General features: G+C 42.6%; 1 protein-coding gene across 4 annotated transcripts in view; it reads right to left on the bottom strand.

Annotated features, from left to right (window-relative positions):
• strbp (spermatid perinuclear RNA binding protein) overlaps positions 1–15,981 on the bottom strand; it is a 74,651-nt gene that overhangs the window by 23,262 nt on the left and 35,408 nt on the right. For all 4 annotated transcript variants that reach the window (XM_053410723.1, XM_053410725.1, XM_053410724.1 and 1 more), the window contains exons 3-4: positions 9,902–10,082; positions 35–285 (exon numbers count right to left, since the gene is read on the bottom strand). In XM_053410723.1, the coding sequence (XP_053266698.1) occupies positions 35–285; positions 9,902–9,904 (254 nt within the window). In that variant the 5' untranslated portion in view covers positions 9,905–10,082. The remainder of the gene's footprint in view (positions 1–34; positions 286–9,901; positions 10,083–15,981) is intronic.

Raw genomic sequence — 15,981 nt, forward strand, 5'->3', positions numbered from 1 at the left:
ATGTAAAAAATATAAAGTGTTACTTCTACTTTACCTGCAGCTGTTACTGGATTCCACTGTTTCCTCGCTGGGTTCTTCTCGAGGGTCGTCCTCCACTGTGCTGTTTGCTGGTTGGCTGTCGACGTCACTTCTGCTCTTATCCAGCCAATCGGAGACATGTTTGAGGGCACACTCCACAGTGGACACCAGCGTCTGAACTGCCTCCAGCTCTTGAGAAGACGGGTAGATGGTGGAGTGTTTTGCCATGACATGGCGGTCATCGTTACTGAAGGACCGGAAGGACCTCTGAAAGGGAAAGGACAAACAAAGTTGTTATTTCCGTCAATCGCATTAGGTACATATGATTACAATCCACCGGGAGCCTTAGAACATGGAGGATGCAAGCATACCGGTACACAAAAACCCAACACAAACACACACACATATGTGTATAGCAGCAGCCCAACTGATGACAGACTTCCCAACACAACCAACAAACACACATTTGCACCATACGTACGTTTGCACCACAACCATTAAGCAAAAACATGGAGCCGGCCGCTTCCTTTCCCACTAAGCATGTTTGTGTAGGAGTGTTCGTTGTGCTCATGCACACAGTATCTCTTGTAGGTGGGGGGAAATCAATTCTTAATTCAGCGGCAGCTCCCTTTTAATGGCCCTGACCCTGACACGCTTGCATGCACACATGTGCACACAGCTCTCAGAAATTCATCTGACCGCCATACTCATATCCTCTCCTCCACCTGTGCTAATTCAATCAATCAGACATTTCGGCTCGAAGAATTCATGGGGGCTCTTTAGACTCTCATTTGCTCCCTCCTATTCTCCAGGAGGTGTAAAGAGGAGAACCATGGAAGGAGGGGTTCAGCAGAGAGGAGGAGAAGAGAGTAAACAACATTGAATGGAAGAGAAGACAGCTGAGGATGTCGATGGGAACAGAGCAGAATCTTTAAAAGGTACATGTAAAGGTTGTGTGACTGGAGGATGAATTCAAAGTTAATGGAAGAAGAAGAAAAAAAGATGAAGGAGAGGAGCAGGTGGAACTGAAGCATTTGTGATTTGCAATCTTCAATTAATACCTCGCAGACGGGGCCCTGAGCGTTTACATTCATATGGAAACATCTTGTAAATTGTACGTTAGCTTTTAACATCCTTTCATCCATCAGTGTTTCCGTGGGTGGTTGTTTTTGTGGCACGAAAACACTTTGTGTCGGAGATCAATTAAATATCTGACCATTAAGTCTAATTGAATATTAATGTATAACTGATACAGCAGAGTCTGTGAGTGGCTATGTAGAGAAGTGATGATGGAGTAAACCTACACATCCGTGGTAATATAAACTAAGTGAGCTCTTTGGAATTACCTGCCTTTATGTATGAAATTGTCGGAACACATGCAGAGTGGTAGTGTGTGAAACCATCGAGTAATGACATGAACAAAAGCTGAGCGGAGTCCTCACGCCGTGGCCACGGGTTCGATTCCGAGCTCCTTGCTGCCTTTCTTTCCCCATTCTCTCTTTCTATTTTATGCTTGCACTGTCCTGTCAATGATGGTGAAAATGACAAAAGATTGGAGGTGACCAGCAAAACTTATTTTACTCTTCATAGGAATGATTTACTGATGTGAGGCCGATGTGTTGATTTGTACAAAGCTGGTATCCTGATGATTAAGTCCTGTGGCTGCTCAGTGAAGATGACTCCAAAGGCACAACACAGAATTATCAGTGAGGTAAAAAGATCCACAGTTACAGCTAAAGGCTTCAAGGAATATTCCGAGCTGGTGGAGATCTCTGTTCATGAGTCTAGTAGATGCAAACCATGAAGCCTGCACAGTGTCCACGGCAGGACACTCGCAGAGGAAACCGCTGATTTCTTAAAACACATCTCAGTGTGTCTTCAATTTGCTGAAGACAATCACGACACAATTAGGACAATGTGATCGAATGAAGGTTGAAACGTTTGAAAACAACCGTGACCACATACGGTGTAAAAGTGTCACTACATAGCAACATCATCCTAAAGGTTAAGTTTATCCAGGTATCTTCCAGGATATTGTCATTGTCTCTGTCCACCAGCTGGAGCGCAGAAGAAGTTGGGCAATGCAGCAGAACAATGACTAGAAACACTGAAGTCAATCTGCTAAAGAACGCCTTCAAACAAGACAATCCACTTCTGGTAGAGGCACGGCCTGATGGAGACGCTGTGACTTATCTCCAGTGGGCAGTTCACACCAGACGTCCTGGGAATATGTCTGAGCTGAAGCAGGTCTGTGGAAAGAATGATCCCACAAAAATCCTCCTGCACAAACAGCTACTAGAAAAGCTGGTTTGAGGTCATTGTTGCTGAAGGAGGTTCGACCAGTTAATAAATCCAAGGTTTATTTTTTGCACCAGCCTTATGAACTTTTAACAGGTGTGTCTATTACAACCCAACAGGTTATAATTATTTGTGTTGTTTTTAGCCTTGGCACCTTTTGTTCATGTACTTGTGAATTAGATATAGATCAAATCCCAATTTAGGACCAATTGCTGCAGAAAAACAGGAAATTCCTAAAGGTTCACATAATTTGTCTTGCCACAACTGAGTTAGAAGGCGTTACGATCCAAACCAAAATATTATTTCAAATTGTTTTTCTGAAATATCGTCACTTTTCACTGTCTACATAAAAAATATATGAATCAGAATTGTCGTAAGGGTTTTGGTCTTTTTACTTTTTCACTGCCTTTATCACTGATATGCGTTTTCCTGGCTTTTCATCTCTTCATTCACTTTCTCTCTCCTCTTCTTTTCCTCCAGCTAGTTTTAAAAATATAAAGATATTCTATCAAACAATTAAGATCACAAGCGTCTGTCTACAATATCAGTTGCGAACCTGAATCTGAAGGAAGAGGTTCGTTTTTAATCATTAGTGGTTATCACGCTATGCTGGGGAGCCTGAAGTGCACAAGCTGGTTCAACACAAAGAGGCTGCTCTCAACAAGCTGCAAAGTACGGCTGCTTATCTCAGAAAGCCACATTTCCTTTTATTCACTACACACACACACACTAATAGAAACACACACCAAGCATGGCAGACACACACACACATTGCAGAGAGATGACCTTTTTGGCGTAGTATGGATAGGATAGCTCGAGCGCTATCAATCTACTTGAAATCCAAGGACCACACACACACACACACACACACACACACACACACACACACACACACACACACACACACACACACACACACACACACACACACACACACACACACACACACACACACACACACACACACACACACACACACACACACACACACACACACACACACTTCATCCTATTCCTAATTGAACTGGCGGCATTCTCTTTCACCGGAGTGAGTGAGATAAAGCCATCAACACAATCGAAGACAAGCTCTGCACAATCAGCACGACCTCACAGCTCGTGTGGAGTGGGGCACTGAAATAGAGACTTTGTTCACACAGGGACTCAACTGTGCATGATGGAGTAACACAGGATGAATAAAGATACCTTGAAATAATATACGGCTCTTAAAACGTTATGAAATAATAAATGTAGTCCAGTTTTTGGGATCACCATTACATACGTGGATTCATTTTATCAATGTTTGTCTGTCAGCAGAAATACATGAAAAACACTGGACAGATTGTCATGAGCATTTTGTGAAAGGATGTGGTATGGGTCAGGGAAGAACTATTTAAATATTAATAAATAAAATAAACATTACAAAAGAAAAAAGTGTTTTTCAACGTTTAGAAGAATTCTTGATCGATTGATGGATCTTTGTAAAAAATGCAGGCATCTTTAGGGGACTGATATTTATTGGTGTTGAGCCAAAATAAAAATCTATTAAATTTAAATCTAGTTTCATGAGGGGACTCTTCAGCCTTGGCGGTGATATGTTTCTACGGTTTTTCATTTGACTGGTTCAGGCCATCAATAATTTGCTGTACCTTGAAACGCGGTTTCCAATATATCTCTATTAGTGTTATGAAGCATCTGACAGAACTATTAAGCCTCTTCATTCAGAAGCTCCAATGGTAGTAGTGTTGAAAATATTACCGGATTTCTTTATTTTTACTGATTTATTTTGATAAATTATGAATAAATAAATAAATATGAGGTTTTCCTACTTTCCTCTATGGTTATTCTCGAGCTTTTTGACTGTTTGTCGAACAATGAAAGCAATTTGAAGATGGACTGGACAGATTACTCGATAATGAGCAGCGTAACAGAACATAAAATCACTGTCGTTCTCCTTTATTGGGCTATGAAGGATGTTTGGAGTCTGATTTTCTTTCAATTTGCTTCTCAAAAAGCGCTGCATAAAAAAACTGTGAGTGTAGTGACTGTTTATCTAAATGCACGTGTGTGTGTGTGTGTGTGTGTGTGTGTGTGTGTATCTTTATACTTGTGTGCCTTCTCCGAGCAGTGTTTAACAGACCAACAGTCGCAGATTTTATGAGCCGTGGCTAATAGGAGCCTCTGCAGCCATAAACCCCTCTGCGAGCAGAGTGTCTGTGTATCTGCGAGCATGTTTGTCACTACTACTCGACCACGAGGGAGTTGTTGCCCAGCCGCTCTGATCACCATGTAAATCAGAGCAGTTACGGAGGACTCGCTGACAGGAATCGACCCCTTAGGCCAGCTAGGGGCCTGATTTATGACATTTAGACAAGTGACATGATAAATAAATTACTGCCAAGAAAGAAACGATGCAGGATTTTAAAGATTCCTAATGATAGACAAATATTTTGTGCATCCTTGAAAAACGAACAATTGGTTATCTCAGTTTTCTTTGGCAAAACAGATTAAAAAGAGAAATATGGACATAACGGTCAGTTTTATTTTTGCAACTGCTCTATGTTGAAGCACCTTATGTCCTCTTAACATCCTGATTATTGTCATCAGGGCTGTAGCTCAGCGGGTCGTTTGCCATCAACCTACACGCTCACTCACGCTCAATCTGTTAGAGAGCGCCTTGGCCGTCCTTGACTCCGCCCTGACCTCCACACAATCTGGAGGTCAGTCGCACAGCATGTTCAGCAGTCCAACAGTTTGCCTTTGAGTGAGAGAATAAATCATAAATGATGGTCAGGTCACAAGAGGACCTTGAGCCAGATGCCTGGGACAACCCCCGGTGTCACACAATGACACTGTGTCTAATTAGAGCAGGTTGACCTCACGCTGGTCCTTGGAAGTGAAACATTTAGATGTAAGGGCAAAATCAAAACTGATATGTCTCCGAATTCAATTTACGATGCACAGATTGAATTACATTGCTACATCGACATCTGCCGAGGCAATGAACGTGAAAGATTAGATGAAGAGGACTTAATGAGCCACTATGTTTCAGGGTACAACTATAAGTAAATGCACATGAAATGACTGAAATATTCTTCTAAACTGTTTTTTTCTGGGGGACTGTTTAAAACCAGCCTGAATGCATCACTGCTCTTGTTGCAAAATATCCCACAGATCCATCCTGCAAATTGGCTCACTGGCTAAAATAATACAAAACAACACAGACCACTTCCTATTAAGCTGTTATTTTGAAACTCTTCAGAAGCCTCTTCCCTCTCATCCAATCACAACTTGACTAGCTCACCTTGAGCCAATCACCTGCAAGCTGTCCAATTTTAAAATGTTCTCTCTCTCTCCTGTCAAACATCTTGCTCCAAAGAAAGTGATTCCACCAAAGCTCAGATATCCAAAGAAAAAAAAGGGTCAATTCAGGTGTAAAAGAAACAAAATCAGTTTGGGAGACACAACAAAAATACCACTGCCTGAGATTCTTCTCACTAACCAGGGCATCAGCAACAGGCATTTATGTCTGCAAGCCACTGGCACACTCCATGCACCATGTGTGTGTGTGTCTCTGTGTGTATACCTTCTGATGCCATTGTTGAATAGAGCTTTTAGACCACACACTTACCAATTACTTTCCATTTCACGGCCCACTGAGGCCGACCGGCTGGCAGGTCCATGTTACATAACCACATTACACAGCATTTACAACTCGCCGTGTACGAAACTAACGTGCACGCACAACGACACAAGAGCAGAAACCAGACAAACGATTCAAAACAAAACCGGCACGCGGCAGGTACGAACGGCAATGACACGTAAAACACACACAAGCAAAGACAGCACGCATGGATCCACTACTTCTACCCATCACCCTCTGCTCAGTGCTCTGCAGTGAAACCATGTCACTTGGAGGTGTTCTGGTGAGACCCTGTCAGTGGCAGCTAGTTCCCTTCAGCTGCCGCTCGTCTCTCTCAGCCTCTTCCTGTCTCTCTGTGACCATCTGCTCAAAATGTCATGACCCCACGCCAACGACTATCTCCCCGGAACAACATCAGCTGGGATTGACGGATACCTTACACCTGTGTCTTTGCACGAGAAGTGTTTCCTTTCACAAAATAACCTATTGGCTATCATTTCAGAGCATAGCACTTGTGTTTGTGTGGTCGTACTGTTAATGAGACGGGAGCTTTAAGTGTGTGCCGAGTGCTGGGATGATAAAACACGCGATATGGGGCATTGTGCAGAGAGAATGAGAGATGAGGATGTGGAGGATGCCAACGAATGAGGGCGACAGAGGTGAGCAATCGGCAGAAGGAGATGAGATATGAGAAGGAAGATGAAGAAAGATAGGATTTTTTATATTTTTTGCCAGCTGCCGCGGAGACAAAGAAAAGAGGCCACAGCTCCCTCATAGTAAAACTCTACTCAAAAAATGCACCAACCGATAAACACCAGGCAAAAAGCACCTTAGAAGTGGTGTTTGTGAAAAAGTCACACGGCTTCATTGGAGTATAGAGTAAAAGGAAGAACCATCTGAAACCATCAAAAACAGGCCAGGGAGTGATGGGACAAACAACACTGGGGGAAAAAGAACCCTGTGGCATCTCTGTAACATTCAGCAGCCTTGGGGAGATTTCATTAAAAATTCATCCTGTGATTTATCTGCACTCCGCTTGGCAGGCCGGGTGCCTCAATGCGCTATATCCTATTTTGTTGTATTCTCTCTCTCTATTTTTCTCTTTTGCTGTCTTTTAAATTACCACATGCACTCAGTCACACACACACACACACACACACACACACACACACACACACACACACACACACACACACACACACACACACACACACACACACACACACACACACACACACACACACACACACACACACACACACACACACACACACACACACACACACACACACATATATATAGCAGCAATAGCACCTTTGTGGCTTCATAATCTGGAGGCAAAAATAACAGACAGGCCGCCGGTGCCAGACTGGACTTTTCGACTAACCTGATAAACAAAAGACAACAGGGAGACACATGGAAACTATAACGCAGGACACAATATAGGACATTTCATCAGTGTCTGTGAAATTCCCAGCCTGTCTAGGTTCTATTTTCACCCCTATTTGTTTGTTTGTTTGTTTGCTGGTTTGTTTGTTTGTTTGTTTGTTTGTTGGCAAGAAAGAACTCATCAAAATCCCAGGGAATAATTCATGGATCTTGAATCTGGCAGATTTAGGAAGCTGATATCTGAGTGTGTGCAGTTTGGTGCAGCTTGATTGACTTTAAGAAGACTGCTGGGCTCGGAGGGGGTTTGTGCTCTACTCAGTGCCTTCAAGTTTGGTTTAGTTTTTTTGTCAGTGTGCAGTTCTGATGGCATCTCATAACCCAGATTTAATTGCAGAGTAAGCGCTCATTACTTTCAAACTGCTCTGCAGGGGGAAAATCCTTTCTACCCATTGTCCTGTCTGCTTGGTGAAGTTGTCTGCGATTGGTGCAGGCAGCTGCATAAAGACAAATGACTAAGAAGCTGTGAATTTACAGCTCAGAGAATCTTAACAAGTTGTTAGTGTATTGAACATTAGGTTGAATAACTGGTTTACTATTGAAACAAACTGGCAGATCAGTAAAGCTTTTACTGAAAAGTATTTTTGATAAATAGTAAGAAATTGTTGAATATTCACATTAAAGAACCAAATCTGATTAGACTGAACAAAGAAGACTTCCAGAACATTATAAAACAAACACAAAATGATGAAATATTACAGAGTAGGAGCACACTCTATGAAATATGTTTTATTGCTTTGACAAAAGCGGTTAAATCGATTCAGCTACATCTCATATGAGTATTTAAAATTCAAAATGAAAAACTTTTCAGACCTTTATCCTAAAGACGTCTTAAACTAATGATGTGATGTATGCGCATGGAGACACAGACATACTCTGGACATGTGTTCCATTAAATACAGAGACCTCACAGCAAAGTCGATATAAGATGTGGTTTACGCGGTGACACCCTCACCAAGGTCACCAACAGTATTTGCTGCATCACCATAACTGAAGACTAGCTGCCGCACACGCACACGCACTCGTCTCATTACCCTTGGTTATTTATGAGCTCCACCATGTATCCTCTTCTGCAATGTCCAACCTCAGCACCTTCAGCAACGTCTTGTTTTCTTTCAATCTCTCTCCGTCATTCATTTAGCTCTTCCCCCACCTCCTCTCAGTTCTCCTCCTCTTCCTCCTCCTCCCTGCGTTCTACAATTCTCCCAGACGAACCACTCTTCTACTATCTTCCTCTTTGTGCTGATTTCTTCTTCTCCTCCTCCTCCTCCTCCTCCCCCTCCTTCTTCCTCCTGCTTCCTCTTGTTCTAGTTTTTAATAATTCATCTTCTGCTCTTCTCCCCCCCTCTCTTGGGGAAAAGCTCCTCCTGTCACAGGCCAAGACCATTAATCAATTCTTTCTCTTTCTCTCCACCTCCTCTCTCGCTTTCTAGCTACCTCTCTCTCAGTTCTTCACCCCCCTTCTCTCTTTTCCCACTCTCAGCTTCTCCTTTTGCTTCCCATATCCTTTCCTCTTTTAATCCCTCATGTTCTGTCCATCATTTGTGTTATAATAGTCTTATCTGCCCCCACTTGTCATTGTCTGCCTTCACTGCTCTCTTTGATCTTTGGAGCCGTCTTCTCCTCTTTTTCCAAAACAGCGATTGTTCTTTCTCCTGCATCTTCTTCCTCACGTAACATGCCTCTAGTGTTGTTTTGTAAAGAGATGTTAAGTTTCGTCTTAACTCATCTATCCTTCATTTTTACATACGACAAATTAATTATTTGGATCTGCACTAAAATGTGCAAAATCATGTATAACAGTCAACTAAACATGCCTGATGTTTCTCATCACAACCCACCCCTGATTCGGATCCACACCAAAATTATATATAGATTCTTCACTGATCCAAACCACATCCTTCCACCAAGTTCTGTGGTAATCCGTCATTTAGATTTAGCATAATCCTGCTAAATATCAAACAAACGCAGACAAAAGACCACCTCCTCGACGGAGGTAATTACTACTTATCCTGCTATAGGAATATAAGTATACTGTAGAGAATAAATTCTTAGGGACCATATAAGAAAGACATCTAAGAACTAAATGAAGAACCAATTGCAATTGCTCTTTTCTCTCCCTCTTATAATCTTCCCTCTCCTTGTCTTTCTTCCTCTACTTCCATTCACTGTTCTTTCCCCTCTTACATTCCTCCATCTCTTTCATTCCTCTGTCTTCTCCCTCTTCGCTTTCCTCTATGATAACATATAGTTCTCAGCTGTCGTCTGCTCCCAAAACGCAAAGCTACACACTCTCGTCTGCACCAGCTCTTATCAGGGATCTACCTCTCTCCCTCTCTCTTAGTTGTCATGTCTAGTGCAGGGTTATCAGATTGACCTCTCAACACCAACAGTCTGGAGGCTGTTTTCTTACATGACTGTGGATCCACGTGCACAGCAGCACCCGAGAAGCACACACACACTCACACCAGCGAATCTGCAGAAAGAGGAGCACATTACCATGCCTGCAGGAGGGGCGGTCGCACGTTTCCTTCCTTCTGATGCCCGCTCGCTGGTGCTGCCAGGGGGCGTGGTCGGGTGCAGGAGCGAGGCTACCGGTCAGGATGCTGCTGTGAAGCCGGTCGCCCTCGTCATGTGCTCTTCTGTCACTCTGGCCACCGCTCTGCGAGAGGTTGTACTTCTAGGAGATGGAGAAACATGATGGACAAGAGAAGAAGGACAGGTTAATGCTTTGTTAACAACTAGGAAGGAAGTTTCAAGGAACATTTTCAATGCTGCTTCTCCATGAGCAGATAAACAACGTCTACAAGCGGATGTAGATTTATAAAATAACACACACACAGTTTTCTCAGTGGGGGTACAGTCCCTTTCATTGAGTAGAAGATCTAACAGAATGGTTGATCAGCCTATGTTGAGATCGACACATGGACACACAAACACACACAAGCACGCACACAGGCCTTCATTCATTTTTCATGACCTAGCAAGGGTCTGAGGGGGGGGATGTAATACAAACGTCTACTTGTTTTCCAACACTGGGTTACACACTTTCACCTAACACTCCCAACCACACACACACACACGTAAATACGAGCAAACTAGTTAACACACATGGGAATCCTCTCCTCTTCCCTGCATAATAACGCAACATAAATGGCTTTCATTAAAATCTAAAGAGAATATTTGATGATGTAAGTACACACTACATATAGTAGAATATATTCATGTAATTTCTTATATTTTATTAATGAAGAATTGTGTCTTTAACTTCAAAATCATGAACGCATCAGACATTGCCAACTACTTCATACAAGGAGTAGAGAGAAAGCTGCTATGGGACTTCTGCTTTAACGTAAAGTACATTCTGACTGTGCAGCACTTCAGATTCACCTCAGGATGAACAGAGCAGAGGGAGGAAGTGAGAAAAGGGGATTTCAAATTACAATGTGCAGTGCTTAGTGCCTCGAGAGATGGACCATTGTGCTGCCGAGTGCTTCTTCCACCACAGTGTGTGACTTTGACTGTGACTTTTATTCTTCTGAGTGAACAAAAGACAGAGGTGACAATGAGGAAGTACTGAAAAATAAAATAAAATGCAGAGGGACTTTAGACACTCGTAAAAACATAAACTGCTGAATAACTTAACAAGTTTATTATTGGGTATAAAGTAAATTGAGGTTGGTTGTGACTTCTAGCTTTAGCTCATCTTCGGGCTCGGTACAGTAAAACAAACATGTGGTGTTGCTATGAAATCACAGGCCAGTTTTATCAGTGCGGAGAAAAGCCGAGGTGAACAGATACACAACGTTCCTATTCACAACATTAAATGTCAACAGCATCACCACTGAGAGAACACAGACGCATTTGGTCACACTCAAACCAGAGCAGTGACATTTATAGAGCTGAGTGTGTCTGTGTGTGTTCACAGTATAAAATATGATTTCTTAAAGGTCTGGTGGATTAAGGGTTTGTCCCGTTTCAAGCAGGAGAGGCAAAATATTTTTTTTTAGATTGAATTCATGAAATATAATATAACAGTAATATATATACTAATATATATATAATAATTGAGCGTGAAGATCTATCTGAGACAAAAATGTTATATGATACAGATGACTTGAAAGTATTAAAACTATCAAACCATTTAAAAAAGAAAGTGGAAAATATTCCTTGATCTGCCCATTTATCTAGATGCGCTTTGCAATAAGTTTTTTAGTAGTGTCTGAGGAATCCTGCTTAACAGACTAACGACAAGGAAAACATAATTTCTTTGGCAGAGGTAATCATGGGCCTGGAAGCAAAACACTAATTAGATTAAAATGCTCAAACCTGATCTTCACTTTCAGTTATTTAAAATGTAAGATTTATTCAAAACAGATCTGATCATTTATTAGATTTAACAAGAAATATGAATAATACAGTGAATCAGGCTTCTTGTCTTCGGGCTACAATAGAAACAGCTTCCAAAATGTGTGTCAGAGCCTCATTACCTGGATTTTAGTCTGAGCTGCAAAACCTATAAGATTAGGAACGTTCGTGGAAACAATACAGATTCACAAAGCACAATCCATTTGAATGTGAACTTTTTAATTTGTAATCTCTCTGCTGCTGCACTGGCAGTTCTTTTATTTACACTGTGATAAATGATAAATAACAACGTCTACATCATGTGCTGAGTATCTCATCACCCTGAGACTGTGTGTGTGTCCAGGGTTCCAGTATCTGGATCCTGTCAGGAGACACAGACGATAAACACACTTGTGATTGTCGGCCTCTTTTGGAGAAGGCTTGCAGGGGGATTAAATCGTGGCGGAGCTGCAGCTTCTCGTGGGGCCCTCGAAACAAGATAGAGAAAAATTCAGAGAATTGGAAATGGGTGTGAACACGAGCAGGCAGGACAAGGAGAGCGAGTAAAGTAGGTAAACAGCTAAACTGCTCAGAGAATGCAAAGCCGTGCGAGGGGACAGAGGGGAATGGGATAAACAGCAGCAGCAGATATTGAGCTGGCCCCTCAGGCAAACAGACTCCACCTGAGGCCGCTCCTCATTTTCTCTCCAGTGCTTCGCTCCCGAAGCCGCCGGCCACCGGCCTGCCCCAGCTGAGTATTACCTCCTCTACACACCTGGCAGCGACAGTGTCTATGTCTCTTACACTTTTCAGTTAGCTCACCGACAGCCCTCCTAACTGGAGGCTCTAACATGTACTGGCCACTTGGGATTGTGCGCACATGATTATAGTGCATGCTCACAAACACAGCCGCCCCTGCCAAGAAGCATAATAGCAACGTGCCAGCCCCCATTCGATTCTCATTATGAGAGCAGTACAATGATAAACAACACCAGCGATTCCCTCGCTTTGTTTCCCCTCTCATGACACTTTCCTTTCATTTCTCTACAGATAAAATCAAGAGTGAGAAAATCATAAATACAGGGTACATTATGTATATTACCTTATTCTAGAGAACAGGAAAGTGTGGTGGATGGTAAACCCACTCTCCTCTGGCCCCCACTGGGACTGCAGCCCACTATGGGCTCTGTATTTTCACATGCTTCATGCTCCTGTATCTAACCGTTCACTTATCCTCCTGTGGCTTCGTCTTCCTCTGGCCCACACTGACCAATTATTACAGTTCTCTCTGCATCCACACCCTCCATCTCCTCTGTTTCGCCTCCCACCGGTATCCAGTCGCCATTTTTTCTGCTACTCTCTTTTTCACACCATCCTGGTGGACCATTATGCGATTGTGTGTTTTTCTCCAGAGAGGGAGAGGAGAGAGGAGGGAAAACTGGCTGAGGCCCTACCTCATTAACGCTTGTGGTGGCTGGACATGGACATTAGCATTTACACACACGGCATGCGCGCACACACACACACACACAGACACACACACACACACACTACGATTGCCTCAGTTTGGTCCGAGAGTTATTGAATTTATTTTACTAAGTTTATGCATTAGGAAAAACGACCACACACACACACACACACACACACCTACACTCGCTATGCGTGTGCCGCGTCTGTCTCCTTCCTGGTGATTACATCCTGTTTTCCCTGCGGAGATGAAAGGGATAAGGAACGAGGGATGGAAAATGATGAAAAGATGAAGGAGTGATGGCAGCGCTGCAGAATCTGCTGAGGCTGCTGTTGAGCGGCAATTTACACCTTTCTCATCCGATAACCATCAAATGAGATGAAGAGGGAAAGTGAAGGGAGACAGAGAATTGACAAAAACCAGGGAGAGCTAATTAGTGCTGCGGGAGATTGTTTTCACAATGCCTCTGATTTCCATCCTTAAATTGTAGTTGAGATTATCAGACTTCTGCTTCCTACAAATTTAACTTTATAGAAAAATTCTAATCTGCAGGCACTTTATAACCTTATGAATTATAAAACTCAAGAATTTATGAAATTCTGAATCTAATAATCTCCATCAAAAAATACTACAACCAACAAAGACTTGGATCCCGTCCCTGGAAAAAGCTTCCAGCCATAGTGTGAATAAAACATTATCTCAAAAGCTAGGTTAATAGAAACTGGCTATAGAGCCCAAGTGGGGTCTTGAAATATTATTTTTTCATTTACCAGAAGTCTTGTCATTGACATTCTGTCCATAAACTAATTGATTAATTAGCTAATAGTTCCAGCATTAGGGTTAAGGTTGGATTGTATGACTACACCTTTTTGAGTTTGTAGTTTTTTGATGAGAAGTGGTGGGATCTCATGTCGTGTTATGACGCGGTGCCGAGGGACCCGTTGTGAGATAATGGATGTCATGTGCTTGCTGTTCCGTGCGTCAGTTCCAGCTCTCACCCCGCTGTCACACGTCGTCCTCCGCCATTCTCCCAACCAACAACCTTACAGACGTCTCTGTGCACTCCAGTGAAGCAGACAATGAAGCTAATACACAAAGACACGAGCAGGTAGAAATATGAGAGATATTTCTGGCAGTCGAGTCTGTGTGTTATTTCTGAGCTCCAGTGTTGATGTTCCTCTATTCCTAGGTGAGGCATTTTTGGTCTCATGCTTGTTTTCCTCACCAACACTATTTCAGACCCGTCGTATTTAAACATTCATTAAACACTAGAACGGCTGTTTGAGTGTGTGAGTAGCCTGTGTGTTATAATAGTGCGGATTTGCTTGTGGCATGCTCCTGGGTTACTGAATATCTCCCATCAATTGCCTAGATTGTGGCTGTCCACCATGGTTCTAAATTGTCCCACCACAATTTCTTTATGACCCGAAAATCCAAAAATATTTTTACACCGATTTATTTGTGGTGACGTGCGACAATATCAGCACTGACTGCCACGTTTAGGATTCTAGGTTTATGGTTTTTTATTTGACTTCCTAAAGTTGAGCATCATCCTCTTACTGGCACAAGAGACAAGAGAAAACGTGCAGCCTCTCTTTCTCCATCATTCTCTCTCTCACTTTCTCCGTCTTTCAGATTCACATTAGCAGCTGACCCCTCCGTCATAGTCGTACATGCCATCAGGAGCCCTTGACCAAACCCGGCAACAAAGGTGATCCGGTGGACCATCGAAAAATCACAAAAGCTTTTAGCGTACCTGAAGGTTTCTCTACCGGCCTGTTCTGTGTGTATGAGTGTGTGCTGCCTGTGTGTGTCGCAACTGGACTAAATAGCCGATCACAATATGTGATCAACCATCACCAAACTCAGGGTGAGGGTTGTTAGTTGTTAAACCTTATGTGAAGCAATGGAGCTGCATATTTATTCAGCGTAATTGACATTTAAGATATTCGAGTGGAGCAACTTGTGCACAGTAATATGTATTAGGCCCCCCCTCCCCCCAAACCCCTTGCTCAGTTACAGAATGTAATTCTGTGGGAATCACTGTTTCCTGAAGCCAGAATGTTTGCATCTGGGAAAACATCTGCATGAGTGTGTGCGTGGTAATGAATCTGACAAACAGACACACGCAGACACCAGCACTCACAAATAATGAAACTCTCAGGACCATGTGCTGCAATGATAAACAGAGTGGATGCAGAGTCACGCTCTCACAGACCTGCTCTCTAACCACCTCTGCTGAGAGGAATCCTCTTTCTGCATATGAGACAGCAGAGAGAAAATAAAGAACAGTGTGATCTCTGTTCTTCTTTGAATAATACAGATGAAAATGCTTTAATTTTGATGGATGAAGAAGATTTTGACATCTGTGTATTTTTCTGTCCATGTCCCAGTTTCCCACATAAACTTCCTTGTTTGATATTCATGTCCCATTCTTCCTCCGACGTAACAACACCCCATTTCCTCTTCTGTCTCTTTATATTTCTTTTCATCTTTGGCACCGGGGAGAATATTGTTACTGTGCTGGATGTAGACTCTAACAGACTACACACAGATGAGTGATATAGAAGCCTGAATAGTTGAGAGCAGTCCTGGCTGGATTAAGCACATCACAAGAGTAAAGGTCTGACTGATCGGGAATACTTATGATCTTAAAACTTTGCTTCCACAGACTACCTGCCATGTGTAGGGTTTTTTGTATCTAACTTCATCAAGTTAAATGTCCAGTGTGTAAGATGTAGGTGAAAGAAATGTAGATATTGGC

Source organism: Pleuronectes platessa, chromosome 19 (genome assembly GCF_947347685.1).
Source record: "Pleuronectes platessa chromosome 19, fPlePla1.1, whole genome shotgun sequence".
Lineage (NCBI taxonomy): Eukaryota > Metazoa > Chordata > Actinopteri > Pleuronectiformes > Pleuronectidae > Pleuronectes > Pleuronectes platessa.